The sequence below is a fragment of the Trifolium pratense genome, linkage group LG4 (assembly GCF_020283565.1).
Source record: "Trifolium pratense cultivar HEN17-A07 linkage group LG4, ARS_RC_1.1, whole genome shotgun sequence".
In the NCBI taxonomy this organism is placed as follows: domain Eukaryota; kingdom Viridiplantae; phylum Streptophyta; class Magnoliopsida; order Fabales; family Fabaceae; genus Trifolium; species Trifolium pratense.
The window spans coordinates 31,717,414-31,732,540 of NC_060062.1; the positions used below are offsets into that span (position 1 = coordinate 31,717,414).

General features: G+C 33.2%; 1 protein-coding gene across 1 annotated transcript; it reads right to left on the minus strand.

Annotated features, from left to right (window-relative positions):
• Window positions 1-10,443: 10,443 nt before the first annotated feature.
• On the minus strand, window positions 10,444-14,204 carry LOC123923490 (cation/H(+) antiporter 15-like). Its single transcript, XM_045976178.1, has 3 exons — window positions 13,968-14,204; window positions 12,611-13,618; window positions 10,444-11,767 (listed from the first exon to the last, which is right to left on the minus strand). The coding sequence occupies exons 1-3, from the start codon at window positions 14,202-14,204 to the stop codon at window positions 10,553-10,555; spliced, it is 2,460 nt and encodes an 819-aa protein (XP_045832134.1). The 3' UTR covers window positions 10,444-10,552.
• Window positions 14,205-15,127: the final 923 nt, after the last annotated feature.

Sequence of the window (15,127 nt, forward strand, 5' to 3'; positions counted from 1 at the left end):
ATGTTCTTAGTCTAATATCTCTATTCACCAAAACACCTTCAATGGCATCATATGTATCAAACTGACATGTTCCACGCAAAATGTTCACAAGTTCAGGAATGATTTTTTGTTCAAAGTTGTTTTTAAAGTTTGTGGAAGTGAAACCAAGTGGTGGCAAATGTTTGGTTTTTAGTTTAATCTTCATGATAAAGTTAAAAAAATGGAAACTTTATGTGAAAATGAAGTTTTACTGAAAATAAGTGGTTTTTCAATGGAAATGTAGGACAAATCTTTTTTGTGGATAACCTCAGACCAATCAAGCGAATATGCATTGTCGAACACTACTTGAAAACGGCTATTCTGCTCCGAAATGAAACGGTCCAAATATTCCTGGAAATTCTTGCTCCCATTGGACCATTTGTATTTATATATTGGATCCTTATTCATGGATCTCTCGGTTAGACAATTCTTCTGACTCTTTTTCAAATTTGAGAAATGTTGGTTGATCGTGTATTTCCTTCTAGGTCTATGATTCACAATATCATTTTGTATTTGATATCATTTTGTATTTGATACATTTGAATTCCATATTTCAAGTTGCGATTGAATTGATTCCAGTGACTGTGAGAGGGAGAAGAGGAAGATGAAAATTGTAACACCCTAATCCATTCTACCCTTACTTATTAACTTAAAAACTACCCTTAATTATCAACATAAAAGTTCATGTCATAAGTTTCTCAACATAATAGAATGAACCATGTATCAAAATTTGGCACAAGGCCTTATACAACCAACTGCGAATAGAAGTGAATAAATAACATCCAAAGATCCCGATGTTACAAATATCAGAGCTCCTCTTCTGTTGTTCAAATCTAGACCAAAATAAGGACAACAAAAGATGGAGGGCTCTACGCCAACTCCCTACCACAACAAGAAGCGAGAATAGCAACTCCTACTCTTCCGTGACACTAAGATCCACCTGAGGATCTGAACCCCCAAAGGTCCAGCACGTACACAAAACAGAGAGTTAGAAAATGTAACCAATAAAATTCCATTTGCAAGAACGTACTTAGCACTTAAGATATCACTATCAATAATCTAACTTTTAACCATACATCATCGTCTTAAATCAATTATAAGATCACATAGTATTAGTACATTGAAGCAACATTTAGAAACAATGTACATCTCAACACTTCAATCAAGTCTTAAAACAAGTAGTCAATACATCATGCAATTTCCGATAATATCACATAACATTTATCATATAATATGCACATATTCCTAATACATCTAATGCCATGTTCATGCTATGTCACCCTAGACATAATTAAATGCATGCGGTACCATTCGTTGGCTCTATATTATGGATAATATAATTCAATCTTCATCTCTAGACTCATTCATGAATAGTACACAAATATTCAACATATGATATTTCATCATTTATACTCTTCGACTCTAAGTAATATATCAAACATAAGATACATTACCATCAATCACATATGATAGGACTCGATCTCGATTACGATTAAACATTGATCAAGTAGTAAAATATAGAACAAAATAAAGTGTTATATTGAATATCTCATAGAATCAAGGTAGGTGATTCTATGGCTGAAATTACAGTAGAAATAGAATGATAAAATGCAGAAAATGTAAAGATAGGCTAGGTAGTTCGAGACACCTAGAATCTCCCAAGTAGAGTGACTACTAAAATAATTGCCTAATTCCCTACTCAACATTCTTTCATCTTATAACCATCAGATCTAGATCTACTTTTCCTTTCCTCACTAAATAAGGAAACATTCTTATAAGGGAATGATTCGCTTTATCCCTCTGCCCACATTTCCTTTTATAAACCATGTCATAACTATCAATACCTCCCCCTTCAAAATTCTCCTTGACCTCAAGGAGGAATCTAGAAAACTCTTTTCTCATCTTGCCAGCTAACTCCCAAGAGTTTTCAAATTTAGGCAATCCTTCCCATTTGACTAAAACTTCCACTTCTCCTTGGTCGTTCCTTCGAGTATCTAACGCTTCAGGTTCTGGTTCCAGCTGCGACTCCTCGTTCAAACCAGTTGGTAAAGGTTGGAAATGATTCCTTCTTCCATAGACCCAATTAAGCAAGCAATAGATTGAAAAAGAATTTTTCCAATAGCATTCACAAGCAATTTTAGCCATAAAAACATTGAATTTTCCTGGGTCCCATGGTATTATCCTCACTGATGAATTTAATACCACCATTTTCACATTGGCTAAATGAAACAACCCCTCTAGGTAGCAAACACTGAGATTCCAATCAAACATTAAGAATGCTGCTAGAAATTTGTCACCCAAATTAGAAACTTTCACACTGTGCTCATCATTGGCATGTTCTATAGTCCTTTGTAACAATTCATACCACACAAGAAAATTAGAAAATACTATAGTTGCAAGAGCCAGAGTTTCAAAGATGACATAATCCTTTTCTATCTCAAAAATTTGTAAAAGTGGATCAACAATAGTATTGAACAAGTTAAAGTTTCCCTTTGTTGCATACCCACAGAGTGTAGAATCTTTATCTATATTCAATTCATATGCACCGGAGCACAAATGTTGCAACTTGACCCTATTGTCTTTCATAAGGAAGTGGTATTGAGTAAGTAAAACCTCAGTTGAAGACACAGATGGTTGTTTGATGATGAGAGAAAGACTGATGATGAACATTGACATCCCATTGTTATATTTTTGGGCTGCTGTGAATGTCCTAATTGACACTCCAATTGTAACTAGAGAAACCACAATAATTGAAAAGGTTTTACCATTATTGGCAGTAATGTCTCTCCCATGTAATGGGTGTGGAACTGTTATCCAGTGAGCAGCACAAATTAACCAAGTACGAATATCAAATTGAATCTTTTGCAGTCTCTGGTGGCATGCATCAGCTGCATCGAAATAATCTGTCAATGACCATACAATTCTACAGGCAATTATGATTGCGAACCCATCAGATTTTGTATGATCTTGATAACAACTCCCACTTGCCCAAGAAACATGACCATATTCTTTGAAGTATTTGAAAAACTCAGCGTGCATCCCTTGTTGTGCAAAGTCATTAGTCCATGAGTTCCAAATTGATGATTTTGGCAACACCTCTTCAATTTCCATCCATGGCCACACAACAACAATTCTCTCAACTTGTGTCTTCAAATTGAAAATTACAGAGGGCCAATCTTTTAAGTTCCATATTTGCCTTCCATGGAAAATCTTAAGCACAAAAGCACAATCAACATACATGGAATAGGTATTAAACATTGTAAGCACTTCCCTATCATGAGTACCCTCTGGAGGTACTTCCATCTTACCAATTGACACACGCAAATTTGCCTCCGTTTCCTGATGTCCCTTTCCATTCTCGGAATCGCCCAAATCCGGCGGCTTGGGCGGCGAACATCGCCGCGGCAGTACGGTCTCCGGTTGACCACAGTCTAACGGCTCTGACATCTGTGTCGGAACATTTTGGATTGGTGTTGTTTGGACCTCTCCGATATCGACAAGCATATCCGTTTCCGGAAGTTTTGATGGTGGTGGAAGCGCCGGCAGTTTCGGAAGTTCCTGCACGACTCCATCCATGCTCTGCATCTCAGTTTTTTCTATTCGCCCTTTCCGATCTGTCAATTCTGGCTCTAACAACAAATTTGTCAGAATCTTCAAGGACGTAGAACTAATTCCTTCACACCTGATTGTGTGGTTGCTTTCTTTCTCCTCTACCGTTGTTCCCTGTTCCTCTTTCATCTCCATCATGCTCACGTAATCATCTCCATCAAACTGTGACACTAGTACTTCATCAATGCTCGGCGGTGGTTCCGGCTGAAACTCTGATTTGTTGAGGTGAGTTTCGTCTTTGACGCCGTAGAATCTCTGATCGTTACCACCATTAGTTTGTTGTGGTTGAGATCGTGAATCCCACGACCACGTGCTATTATCACTCCATTCCTCCTCTTCGTCGAGGTACACTCTTCGACGATGGCGGTTACGACGATGTGGAAATTCCTCCTGAATCAACTGTTTAATCTGTTCCAACGTGACCTTAGGTTGTGCTTGTAGCTCTAGAACCAACTGACGAAGCTGCTCAACTGCAACTTCAGCCTTGCTCATCCTCTGTTCTAACGCATCAACACGTTTCTCTATTCGATGATTGGATTTTGGATTGTAACCGAGGCTCTGGATACCAATTGATAGGACTCGATCTCGATTACGATTAAACATTGATCAAGTAGTAAAATATAGAACAAAATAAAGTGTTATATTGAATATCTCATAGAATCAAGGTAGGTGATTCTATGGCTGAAATTACAGTAGAAATAGAATGATAAAATGCAGAAAATGTAAAGATAGGCTAGGTAGTTCGAGACACCTAGAATCTCCCAAGTAGAGTGACTACTAAAATAATTGCCTAATTCCCTACTCAACATTCTTTCATCTTATAACCATCAGATCTAGATCTACTTTTCCTTTCCTCACTAAATAAGGAAACATTCTTATAAGGGAATGATTCGCTTTATCCCTCTGCCCACATTTCCTTTTATAAACCATGTCATAACTATCAACATATAATATATGAAAACAATATCATCATCACATCCATTAATACACATAAGATTCCAATTAACTCATGTTATAAACATTCATCATCCAATAAACTTCGAACAACCAAAACAATCTCCTACCGTAATACCTTTCGCCTAGCGAGACCCAGCGAGAGTTGGTGAGACAAGTCAGAATCAAAATAGACATTCAGCAAGCGGGGGCAAGAGTCAGCGAGCTCGTCTCGCTGTGTGTCGCCACAACATCGTTGAGCGAGATTACCCAGAAAAGGGTACTCTGCTTGCGGTTCATACGTAGAACCTTCAAAGATCCCATTTTTCTAGATCAAAAACATACAAGGTAGTAACTTTAAGAATTTAGCATACATATACACATATAAGTACAACTTAAAGTGTAAAACAACATCAAAGTATGCAAAATATCAAGATTCTTCACCATTTCATACAACTTTTCAAAACTCATAAATTCTGACAAACATCTACACATTCCCATCTTTTAACCCATTAATTCATTCTTTCAATTGAAATAGAGTTTAATAAGTTTCATGGAATCAAAAGATTTCATTCTTTTCTTAACATAAAAACCCCAACCCAAAGCAAAGAGTGTAGAGAGTTTGGGAATGGAGAAATAGAAATTCTCCTCTCTTTAATAATCACTCTGGATTACATAATCTATTCTCATACCTTGATTTTTCTGATTTTCTCTAGCTCTTCTTCTTTCTCTAGCTCTTCTTCTTTATGACTTTTCTCCTCTAGGGTTCTTTCTCTTTCTACCTCCTTCTTTTCTTCTCATAAAAATGAGTTTGTCTCTCTAACTTAGCCTTTTTATACCCATTCCAATGACCAACCCTATGACCATTTACTTAAGCCCAAAACCCATAACTTACTAATTCATTCCCTCTACTATATCAACTCATTAATTGTTTCCTCTATCCCAACTAATTAATTACCACTTAATTAATTAACTACATAAATTCATAAATATAAACAAACAGTTAATTTAAAACATCTAAATTTTGGGTCGTTACAAAAATGGCGCTAAAAATTGGAAGGGAGAGAAGTGATTATGGTAGATAGAAGATGAAAAAGTGATTATTAGTAGATAAAAGAAGATAAACGACCGTCGTTGTTTTTTTAAAAGATGAGACAAATTAATCAATCGGGTAGTACTAAGTAATCACTTTAATTAGGGGTGTGCATGGTTAATAAACCAAATCTAACTGGATCTAATTTATGATTCGGTTTGATTTGTTATTTCGATTTTTGCTTTCAATTTTTTCATTTATTTAATTTATACAAAATTTAATTTTCAGTTGCTTCTTATAATTATATTTTCATTTTAATGTAGAATTCTTGTAGGATGGAACCAAGCAGCACATGCTTGGACAAATCTACCTTCAAATGGGTCTGACGAAATAAAGGTCATGATAAAAAAATATACCGATGAATCAAGTAGCAACAAATTCTCAGATGTAGTGTTCAGTTCTGCTACTTCTTTCAGACCTTCCATTCCTCCAAAGAGAGTTATTGAGTTTCTTCGGAATAATAGAACTCAGGTATGTATCTACAAAAAATTTAGTGCTATATAACATTATTTTATACATGATGGTGGAATCCTATTAAATTGGTTGATATTATTTGTCAAAAACTAATTAAATTATTTGTCATCTGGTTTACTTACAAGTATATAATTGGACCAATTAAATGATAATTGGGTGGATAAAGATTTCAAAAACGAAAAATCCATAAAAAAAAAAAATCGGTTTTCAGATAAAACCAGACTCAACCCAAAAAATCCATTAATGGTGGGTCACATGGTGTTGTCGTGGCAATGTTGTTACCAGGAGTACATAAATTCAAGAAATAAAGCAGAATTTTTATGCAATATTGCTTGTCAATGTTGCATATTTTATGTAGAACTAATGCATATTTGTCTATTCGTTGTAATCAAATTCAAGTACAAAAACACAGCAGTGGTGATTTGAGGCGAAGATTGGCTTCACGCTGGCTATGAGGCAACACAATGGATGGGTGTTGACGGAGAAGATGTAAAGTTGAAGGGAGGAGAAAGATGAAATGGGCGTCGTTGAAAATGAGAATAAGGGTCTGTTTGGTTGTAAGAAGAAATTAAAAAGAGAGAAATAGGTAATAGAGAGTGTCTAAAGAGAGAAATATGATAGAAATAAATAAGAAATAGATAAGAAATAGAAGATATTTTACAATTTGGTTGTTTGCGGTGAAATTGCGACGAGAGAAGATATGACGAGACACAAAGCGGAGAAAGGGCAAAGTTCTCCTATTGGTTTTGGCAAAGAATTACAAGAGAGGGACTAGAAACGATAAACTTCAATACCTTTTTCCTTTCTCTGCAAATGAGCGAAGAAATAGCACATAAAGAAAAAAGTAGTGGGGTCCATGATTTCTAGTCTCTTTCTTCTAATTTTTTGCGAAACAAACATGAGAACTTTTCTCTTTCTTCACTTTCTCGCTCATCATATCTTTTCTTGTCGTGATTTCATCGCAAACAATCAAAGTGTAAAAGTGAAATGTTGATTTTGCTTTTTAACTTGTAAGTAGAAGTTTAGAAAGACTAATATTTTATTTTTTACTAAAAACGATATTCATTCATTTCAATAAGTACAAATTTAGCATTGCTAAAAACAAAAAGGATGAATCTGCGAACAAACTCACATCATCCTTGTTAATAGCATACAACGACAAAATACATACAAATAATATGATAACCTTAAAGTCACTGAAATGACCATGCTTCCGGATCTGCAACGATGATGCACAAATCATTGATTGGATCTGCAATTGATTGAAGTTGATCTTTCAAATATGAATCAAACGAACACTGCAACAAAACGGAAAATCACACATTGTACCAATGATCACCAACAACATAGCGCCGTAATCAGACGACGAAATCACAACAAAAGAAAGAAACGAAAAGACTCAATCTATATGAAAATCACTTGTTTAAATCAAAAACGAAGAAAGAAAGATGCAGAGGGGTGATTTTAGCCCAAAAATGACCTAAAACTACCCCTCACCAATGAAGAATGAAAAAAACTCAAAGTAAAATGAAACTAGGGCCGGATGGAGCGTTGGAGCAATGAGTAGAAAGGTTATAATAGCGATGAATTTTAGAAAGACTAATTATATCTTCAATAATATAACATGTTTTTTCGAACTTTCACACGTACTAGTAATATTTCTTTTACAAAACTATTCATATTCAATATATAGTTGGGAAAGCTCGCCTGTTATGTGAGGGACGTGAGTTCGATCCTTTTGTTTGACATTTTACTAATAGACAATTAAAGATATTAGTGATCGAATTTGTGCATTAGCGTACGTGCAGTGGTCAAACTAAGTCTTATAATTAGGGACGGAGGTAGTAGTTGCGAAACACTTTTTATATCATATATCGTAGCTAATTATATAAATATAACACTTTCTACAAATTTATATACAAACACTATTTTTTAATATTCGTGATTTTTTACTAGTCTTTCACAAACATTGATTTCTAACTAGTATTCATAATTTTCATATAAAGGCTCTGTTTTTTTTTTCTTACAAAATATAAAGGCTATGTTTGGGCAGGCAAATAAGCTAATTATAAGCTAAAAACTCTATTTGGTAAAAACCTTTCCATTATGAAGTTATAATTTATTTTACTAACTTATAACTTATTGATGACAGTCAATTATATGATATTTTTAGCTAGAATTTAGTATAGTTTTTAGTAGTTAATTAGCTTTTGAAGACCAAAATCAAGCAAAATACCTAAAGTTTCCAAGTTACTTGGCCAAGAAGCAAGAATGAAAGAATATGCATAAAAAGAGCGAAAAATGAGGAAATCAAATATACTCATAGCGCCATGATGACAGCATGATAATATGCGTATTTGTTAAGCAAGAAATAATTGTATCACGCAACGATGACCATATCGTATCAGTGGCACGATGGAGTGTGATGGTCTGCGATGGAAAAGCCCGTTAAGCCTTAAAAATTATAAATAAAGTTCTCCTCCTCCACAATTATTCATTCAGAACTTTAGAGAAATAAAAAGCTCTAAGGAGCACAAGGAGGAGAAGCAGAGAGGGCTTAGCAACTCTCAAGGGAAGGCAAGTCTCACTCATCAATGGGAGAGAAAACTTCATCTGCAAGTCTACGAGGTTATTTTTGTGCATATTTTCCTTATTGTTTAATATGCCTTTTAGTAGCTAAGTACATTTAGGTTAGGTCGAGTAGATGAACTCTATTATGAATGTTTGAATTTATGTAATTTGGTTCGAAAAATTTTATTTTAATTATTATTCAGTTTGTTAATCATTATTCTCTTGTTTTAACGCTTTATTCATAATACCGACCATATTGTTGAATGAACTTAGCGGGTTAGCTGATATCGTGACAGCATGACTAATCTCGACATATAACGGTAATATAACTAGTCGGAACTGGGAACGGTAGTACAAGTACTCAAGGCTATGGGTTATTAGGATTAAGAGTTGCACCAATACTAAATTCTGCATGTTTACGGCTATTTAATTAAAGTAAAATAAATGTTCAGAACTTGTTAAAATGGTAATTCGTGATGATATAACAAGGGTTTTCTTATACTAAGGTTAACAATAGCGTTTTCACTTGCAATAGGATAATATTAGAATGCGAAAGTACATATTATTAAATAGTAATTAATCCGCCGGCAACAAAAGGGATAATGATACTATAACACCGAATTAACAAGTAGGAGTAGAGGAGGGAGTCTTTTTTTTGAACAAGCTAAAATGAGATATATTAATATAAAACAGTCCCCCAGCACAAGACGTACCGAGGTAGACTACAAATGTTTACATAGAGTCAAAAAATCCAAAACCACATATAAAAATAGATCAAACAAGGCCCAAACAGTGCAAAGGACGAGACCACCAGCTATGGTAGTTTGAAGCTAATGTAATACTCGTCGACTTCAATCACCTAAAAGAGAAAAGCTTGATCTTATCCAACAAAATATAAGTCGTATCTGTTGAGCCTTTATATAGACGATGATTTCTTTTCGTCCAAACAACTCAAACGCATACGAGCCAAATAAGCTGCAAAATAGATCGACGCGCTCGAGATCCACCTGCTAAAGATATAAACTAGACAAAATGATCACGCAAAGTAGTGGACTCCACCAAAGGAATGTCAATCCACGAACTCACTAAATCCCAAATAGAACCAACAGAGTTGCACGAGAGGAAAAGGTGAGAAGCCGTCTCTTAACCTATTCTCTATACCTAACTCTTTTATCTTTTATTATTTGATTCTGTTTTAAAACCTTTTTAAAAACCAAAGCGAATGCAAAACTATCTAAATTTCTAAAAGAGATCGATCGACTTGGCACGACCCCTGTGGATACGAACTCATTCTATAGACACCTAGAGTGTGAATTATTACTCGACGATAGACTAATCCACCTTCCAGACTTCAGTCACTTATTTTTCAAACGTTATTTCAAGTAGCTTATAGCTTATTAGTTTTTCTTCCAATTTTATCCCTGTCAGCTTACTTGAAAAAAAAATTAAATATTAATTAAACATATCATTTTTATGTCATTTCATAATTATAAGCTAGTTCAACCGCTAAATTTACCAAGCACTACAAATTCAAACAACTAGTTTATTCACTATAAGCTAAAAGCTAACTTATAAGTTATTCGCTATAAACTTATCTGCTATAAGCTAAATTATCAGCTATCCACTATTTTTTACCAAACATAGCCAAAATACACATACCTTAAAAGTACATTTAAAATTTAAATTTGGCTCATTTAATACCATACATTTATTAACAAATCTAAAGGGTAATCTTACTCAACAAATTAAGTATTTACATAATGTTTATCATGAATAATGAAAGTGAACTATACATTAAAATAAAATCTAAAACTATTATTTTTATCCCTAATCCCTAATATATACAATTGGTTATTAAGCAATTGGCCACACCTTTCTCTCACGAGGTACTTCCACAATTGTTATTGATTCTTGCATTGTATTGATACCTGAATCTAAACTCAAATCATGATAACCAACCCCTGATCTCTTTTGTTGTTGAATCACCAAAACTGAACCATCAAAAGTAGAATCAGAAGCCACTAACATGTCTCCAATAGGACCAAGTTCTGGAAACTCATTCCATTCAGTTAATCCACTAAACAAATTTGATTCAGTTGCATGTCTTCTACCAACCAAAACCAAATCAAAACAACCATCAAGTGACCTTATTACATTTATCATTTCAACACTATCTCTTACGATTTCCTCTCGATAATCGTGTCGTTTAATTTGAATACACTCCACTTTAAACCTATGAATTAAATCGCCATCTGGATCCCGATGCATTAAGTTCCTATTTTTCTTTCGAGGTTCCATTAATCGAACTAGGGTTATCCTGACATTCGGATGATTAGCCATTCGCATCGCGTAAGCTAACGCTTCGCGATCGTCGGCTCCTTCTATAAAAACTATTCCAACACTATAAAACAAGACAGATGTTAAAGGGTTGTTCCTACACAAAGTGCCGCGTTCGATTAGAATCCCAACTGAACAAGGTGCCATTCTGAGAAGATGACGATTTAAGGCTCGAATAGGCTGAGCCGATTCTGTAACCCCGGTTGGTCTCCATTGTCTATGAAAAGGCACGATCAACAAACAAACTCTTTTCTCATCAACTTGCATACATATCTCATCGTGCATCGTCTCATAAGGCGAGATCGTTGTGAAGACTTTGACAACCACATTGTTTGATTTTTGTTTCTCATACGATCTAAAGGCATTTATTATGTTTTGAGAATGATTTGAATGCGGTGCATTCAACTTTTTGCTTGATGGTTGATGATCTATAAAAAGAGGTGCAGATCTTCCTTTTAGTTGAAGTAGATGTAAGACATAGAAACAAATTGGATTTTCCAATGAAGGGTTTGACATTTCAAGAAGATTGATTATGGATGATGTGTCATCTTGAGTGTGTATACATGCCATGAGACGTAATTCAATATCTGAAGTTGATTGTTCAATGGTTCTTCTATTTAAAGACAAGTACCTCTTAGATGGCTCATATAGGAATTTTATAATTGGTGTTGTAGCTCCTGTCAACCATAGTAGAGCTATCAATGCATTGCCATATGACTGTTCATCTATAATCTGCAACAAATTATGTATTCATATTCAAATATATATATGCAACTCTAGCAACGAATAATATTGTTGCACTCATTTTCAAATATACCATCTCCTTGATTTCTAAGGAGACAGGAACATAAATCTAGAAATATACCATCAATTTAATCTTTTATATATGTATCAATATCTCTCCAATTTAATCCGTAAAGTATATAAATATATAACAAAGTTTATATATATAATTTAGTTCCTACAACAAATATGTTATTCTTTATTTTCAGTTATGTCCATTTTTTTTGTTTACAATGGAGCCAATGAGAATCGAACAAAGGATTTCATGCATACTACCCAAATTTCTTACCACTATTTTTTTTATTTTTTTTTTGCTTTTGTTCTATGGTGTTTTGTGTAAGTTAATTATTACAAAAAAAAATGGATATTAAAATTAGTTTCAATAATATTTGTTTTAGTCCTTATTTTGAATACTAAAATTAAACACTCAACATATTACAGAAATCAATTGCAATATAAATAAATATTGTTGGGTCTAAAACAAGAATAATAAACAAAATGCAGCAAAAAAAAAATTACAAGAATTAAAAGCAAAAAAATGATATATTTACTAGGATAAAAAAGTACACTTTTTTTTCCTTGTAGAAAATAAATAACATACTTAAACACATATAATAATTAATCCCTGAAATATAAAAATATGTCACTTTAAGGACTAACTTGAGAAATTTCATATAATGGAAGAGATAAAGAGTAATTAAATTGATATTTATTCCTCATTTTTAACTTTTAATTAGTAAATTAACGACATACATGCATGATGGAAACTTAGAAGAGATTATGGATTCTTACATTAAGGTGTAGAGAAGACTGCAAGTAAAGCAATTGTGTGATGCCTTGAGTACTCATAAGTAGTCCTAAAGATAGTACATCTGTAAATGGCATCTTCCAATAAATTGAAGGCAACAAAGTTCCTACAATCTTCCCAATGCTTGAAACTATACCAACAACTTGCACAATTGCAAAGCTTTGAGCATCAATTATATAAAGATCAAATCTAATACCACTATAAAGAAAATACAATGGCAAAAAAATTGTTGACACCAATGCATCCAATTTTTCAGTCAATGCAGACCCTAATGGAGGACCATCAGGTACAGCCATACCAAAAACAATAGGCCCAATCATAAAATGTTGTCCTATATATTCGCCAAATAATGCGCAGCTTAATACCATTAAAAATACCGAAAATATGTACGATTCTTTGATCGGTTTTCCTTCAGGTGTTTTTCGTATCATCCATAACATTATCGGTCGTAGAACATATATGATGACGAGAATCATAACGATGAAAGACATTGTCATCCAATTAAAAGGACCGTTGTCTTTCTTTGTTTCTGATTGTTTCAATGTTGACAAACACGTAACCCACAATATCGAAATGAATCCACTTATCAAGGATGAAGAAATTGCTAATCGCCCCATTTCGGAGCTTAATAATTTTAAATCGGCTAAGAGAATTGTAGTGACGTGAAATGAACCCGTTGAAAAGATAAATACAATGGAAAATATAGACTCGTAGAGACCTTTGTCGGGGGTTAATAATGTTTTTCTTAGAAAAAGTGCAATTAATAAGCTTAACATTAGTGGTATAATAAATGAAAATATTCCAATTGCCCAAGCTTTTTTCCCTGTTCTTGTAACACTACTTATATCAATTTTTACTCCAATTAAGAACATATACATCATGCTCCCAAAAAATGCAATTGTCTCACTTATGTAGAATGTTTTTGGTGGGAATAGCCATTTTTTTATGAACTCATTTTGTCCAATAACGGATGGTCCTAGTACCAAGCCTGCCTGAATACATTTAAAAAAAAAATTAATTAGCATTTTTATATGTGCCATGAAGGGAACCAAAAAAAAATATGAAAGAAACAAGAAGACAAAATTATACACATGAAGGGCCTTCTGAATAAATGAAACGCATTTTTTATGATACGTCACTTATTTAACGGCCTCATAAGCGATTTTGTACTAAAGGATCATTAAAATGACAGAGATGTAATATGTTCATTACAGACGTTAAACTTAATAATCTTTGAATACATTTGGTCATAATAATAGCAAATATATATTAATCCTTACTTATCTCAATTTCAACAAACATATATATATATTTCATAAAATTAATATTTAAATATATTACCAGCAGTTGTGGAAAGAAACTACTCGTCCCAATTGGTTCAAGTATAAGCTGTAAAGTTGTGGTAGAGACAGAAACTAAGGTTGTTTGAAGAAAAAGCACTGGCAATGTGAAACTAAATGGATTATCATAAAAGAAAATTCCTTTTGACCTTTGATACCTGAACATGTGTTCACATATCCATATTGTTCCATTATTTGTAACATCGGTAATGCTTGCATTTACTCTAGTTTCAGCCATGTATTTAACATTAATTAATTAATTAATTACTACATATCAAGCACATTATGTCATTAATTAATCTTCTTAATTTGACTTGATGAAGATGAATCTAGGGGAAGAAAATAGGGTGAAAGAAAGACAAACCCTTGAAATTGTAAAGCTAATATGTTTAGATTTATTTTGAGGATATTAACTTTGTGAGAAGTATATTGATAATTGATTTTACAATTGGTAACGCTTAATTGTGGGTTTAATGTTTTAAAATTAGTTTTGTTTTGTGATTTGTCTATGGTGATATTTTTAGTAGTGAATTGGTGGTATATTGGTTGGGATTTCTAATGGGTTTAACCACATACTTTTATTTGCATTAGTTTAGTAAGTTTAATTTAGAGATATATAAATGCATAAACCCATAAATCCTAGATTTATAGTGGGCAAAATGTTTATAAAGATACTCTTTGATTCGATTCATTGTGCAAAATAAATCTAGGGATGGCAATGGGTAGGGTATGGGTAGGGTACTATAGTACCTATCTCCATACCCGCAGATTGAAAAAATACCCGTACTCATCCCCATACCCGCGTGGGTAATAACTTTTGCCCCCGTCCCCATACCCTATGGGTAACTATGTACCCATACCCGTACCCGTTACCCGCATTTTTACTAAAAATAAATTTATTAATTATAAAATATCATATAATTTTAATAGAATTAAAAAAATTTCAAAGATTTTAATATTGATTAATGAAAATTATAAACAAAATTATTACTAACCTTATGTTAAAGTTCATATTTATGTTAAATATTCACATTATTTTTATATTATGTTATAAATAAACATTTTTATTAAAAATATGTATATGTAATAGTTTAGTAGAGTTGTATTGTTTTAAATTGATTTACATATATAATAATATAAATAAAATAAATAAATATATAT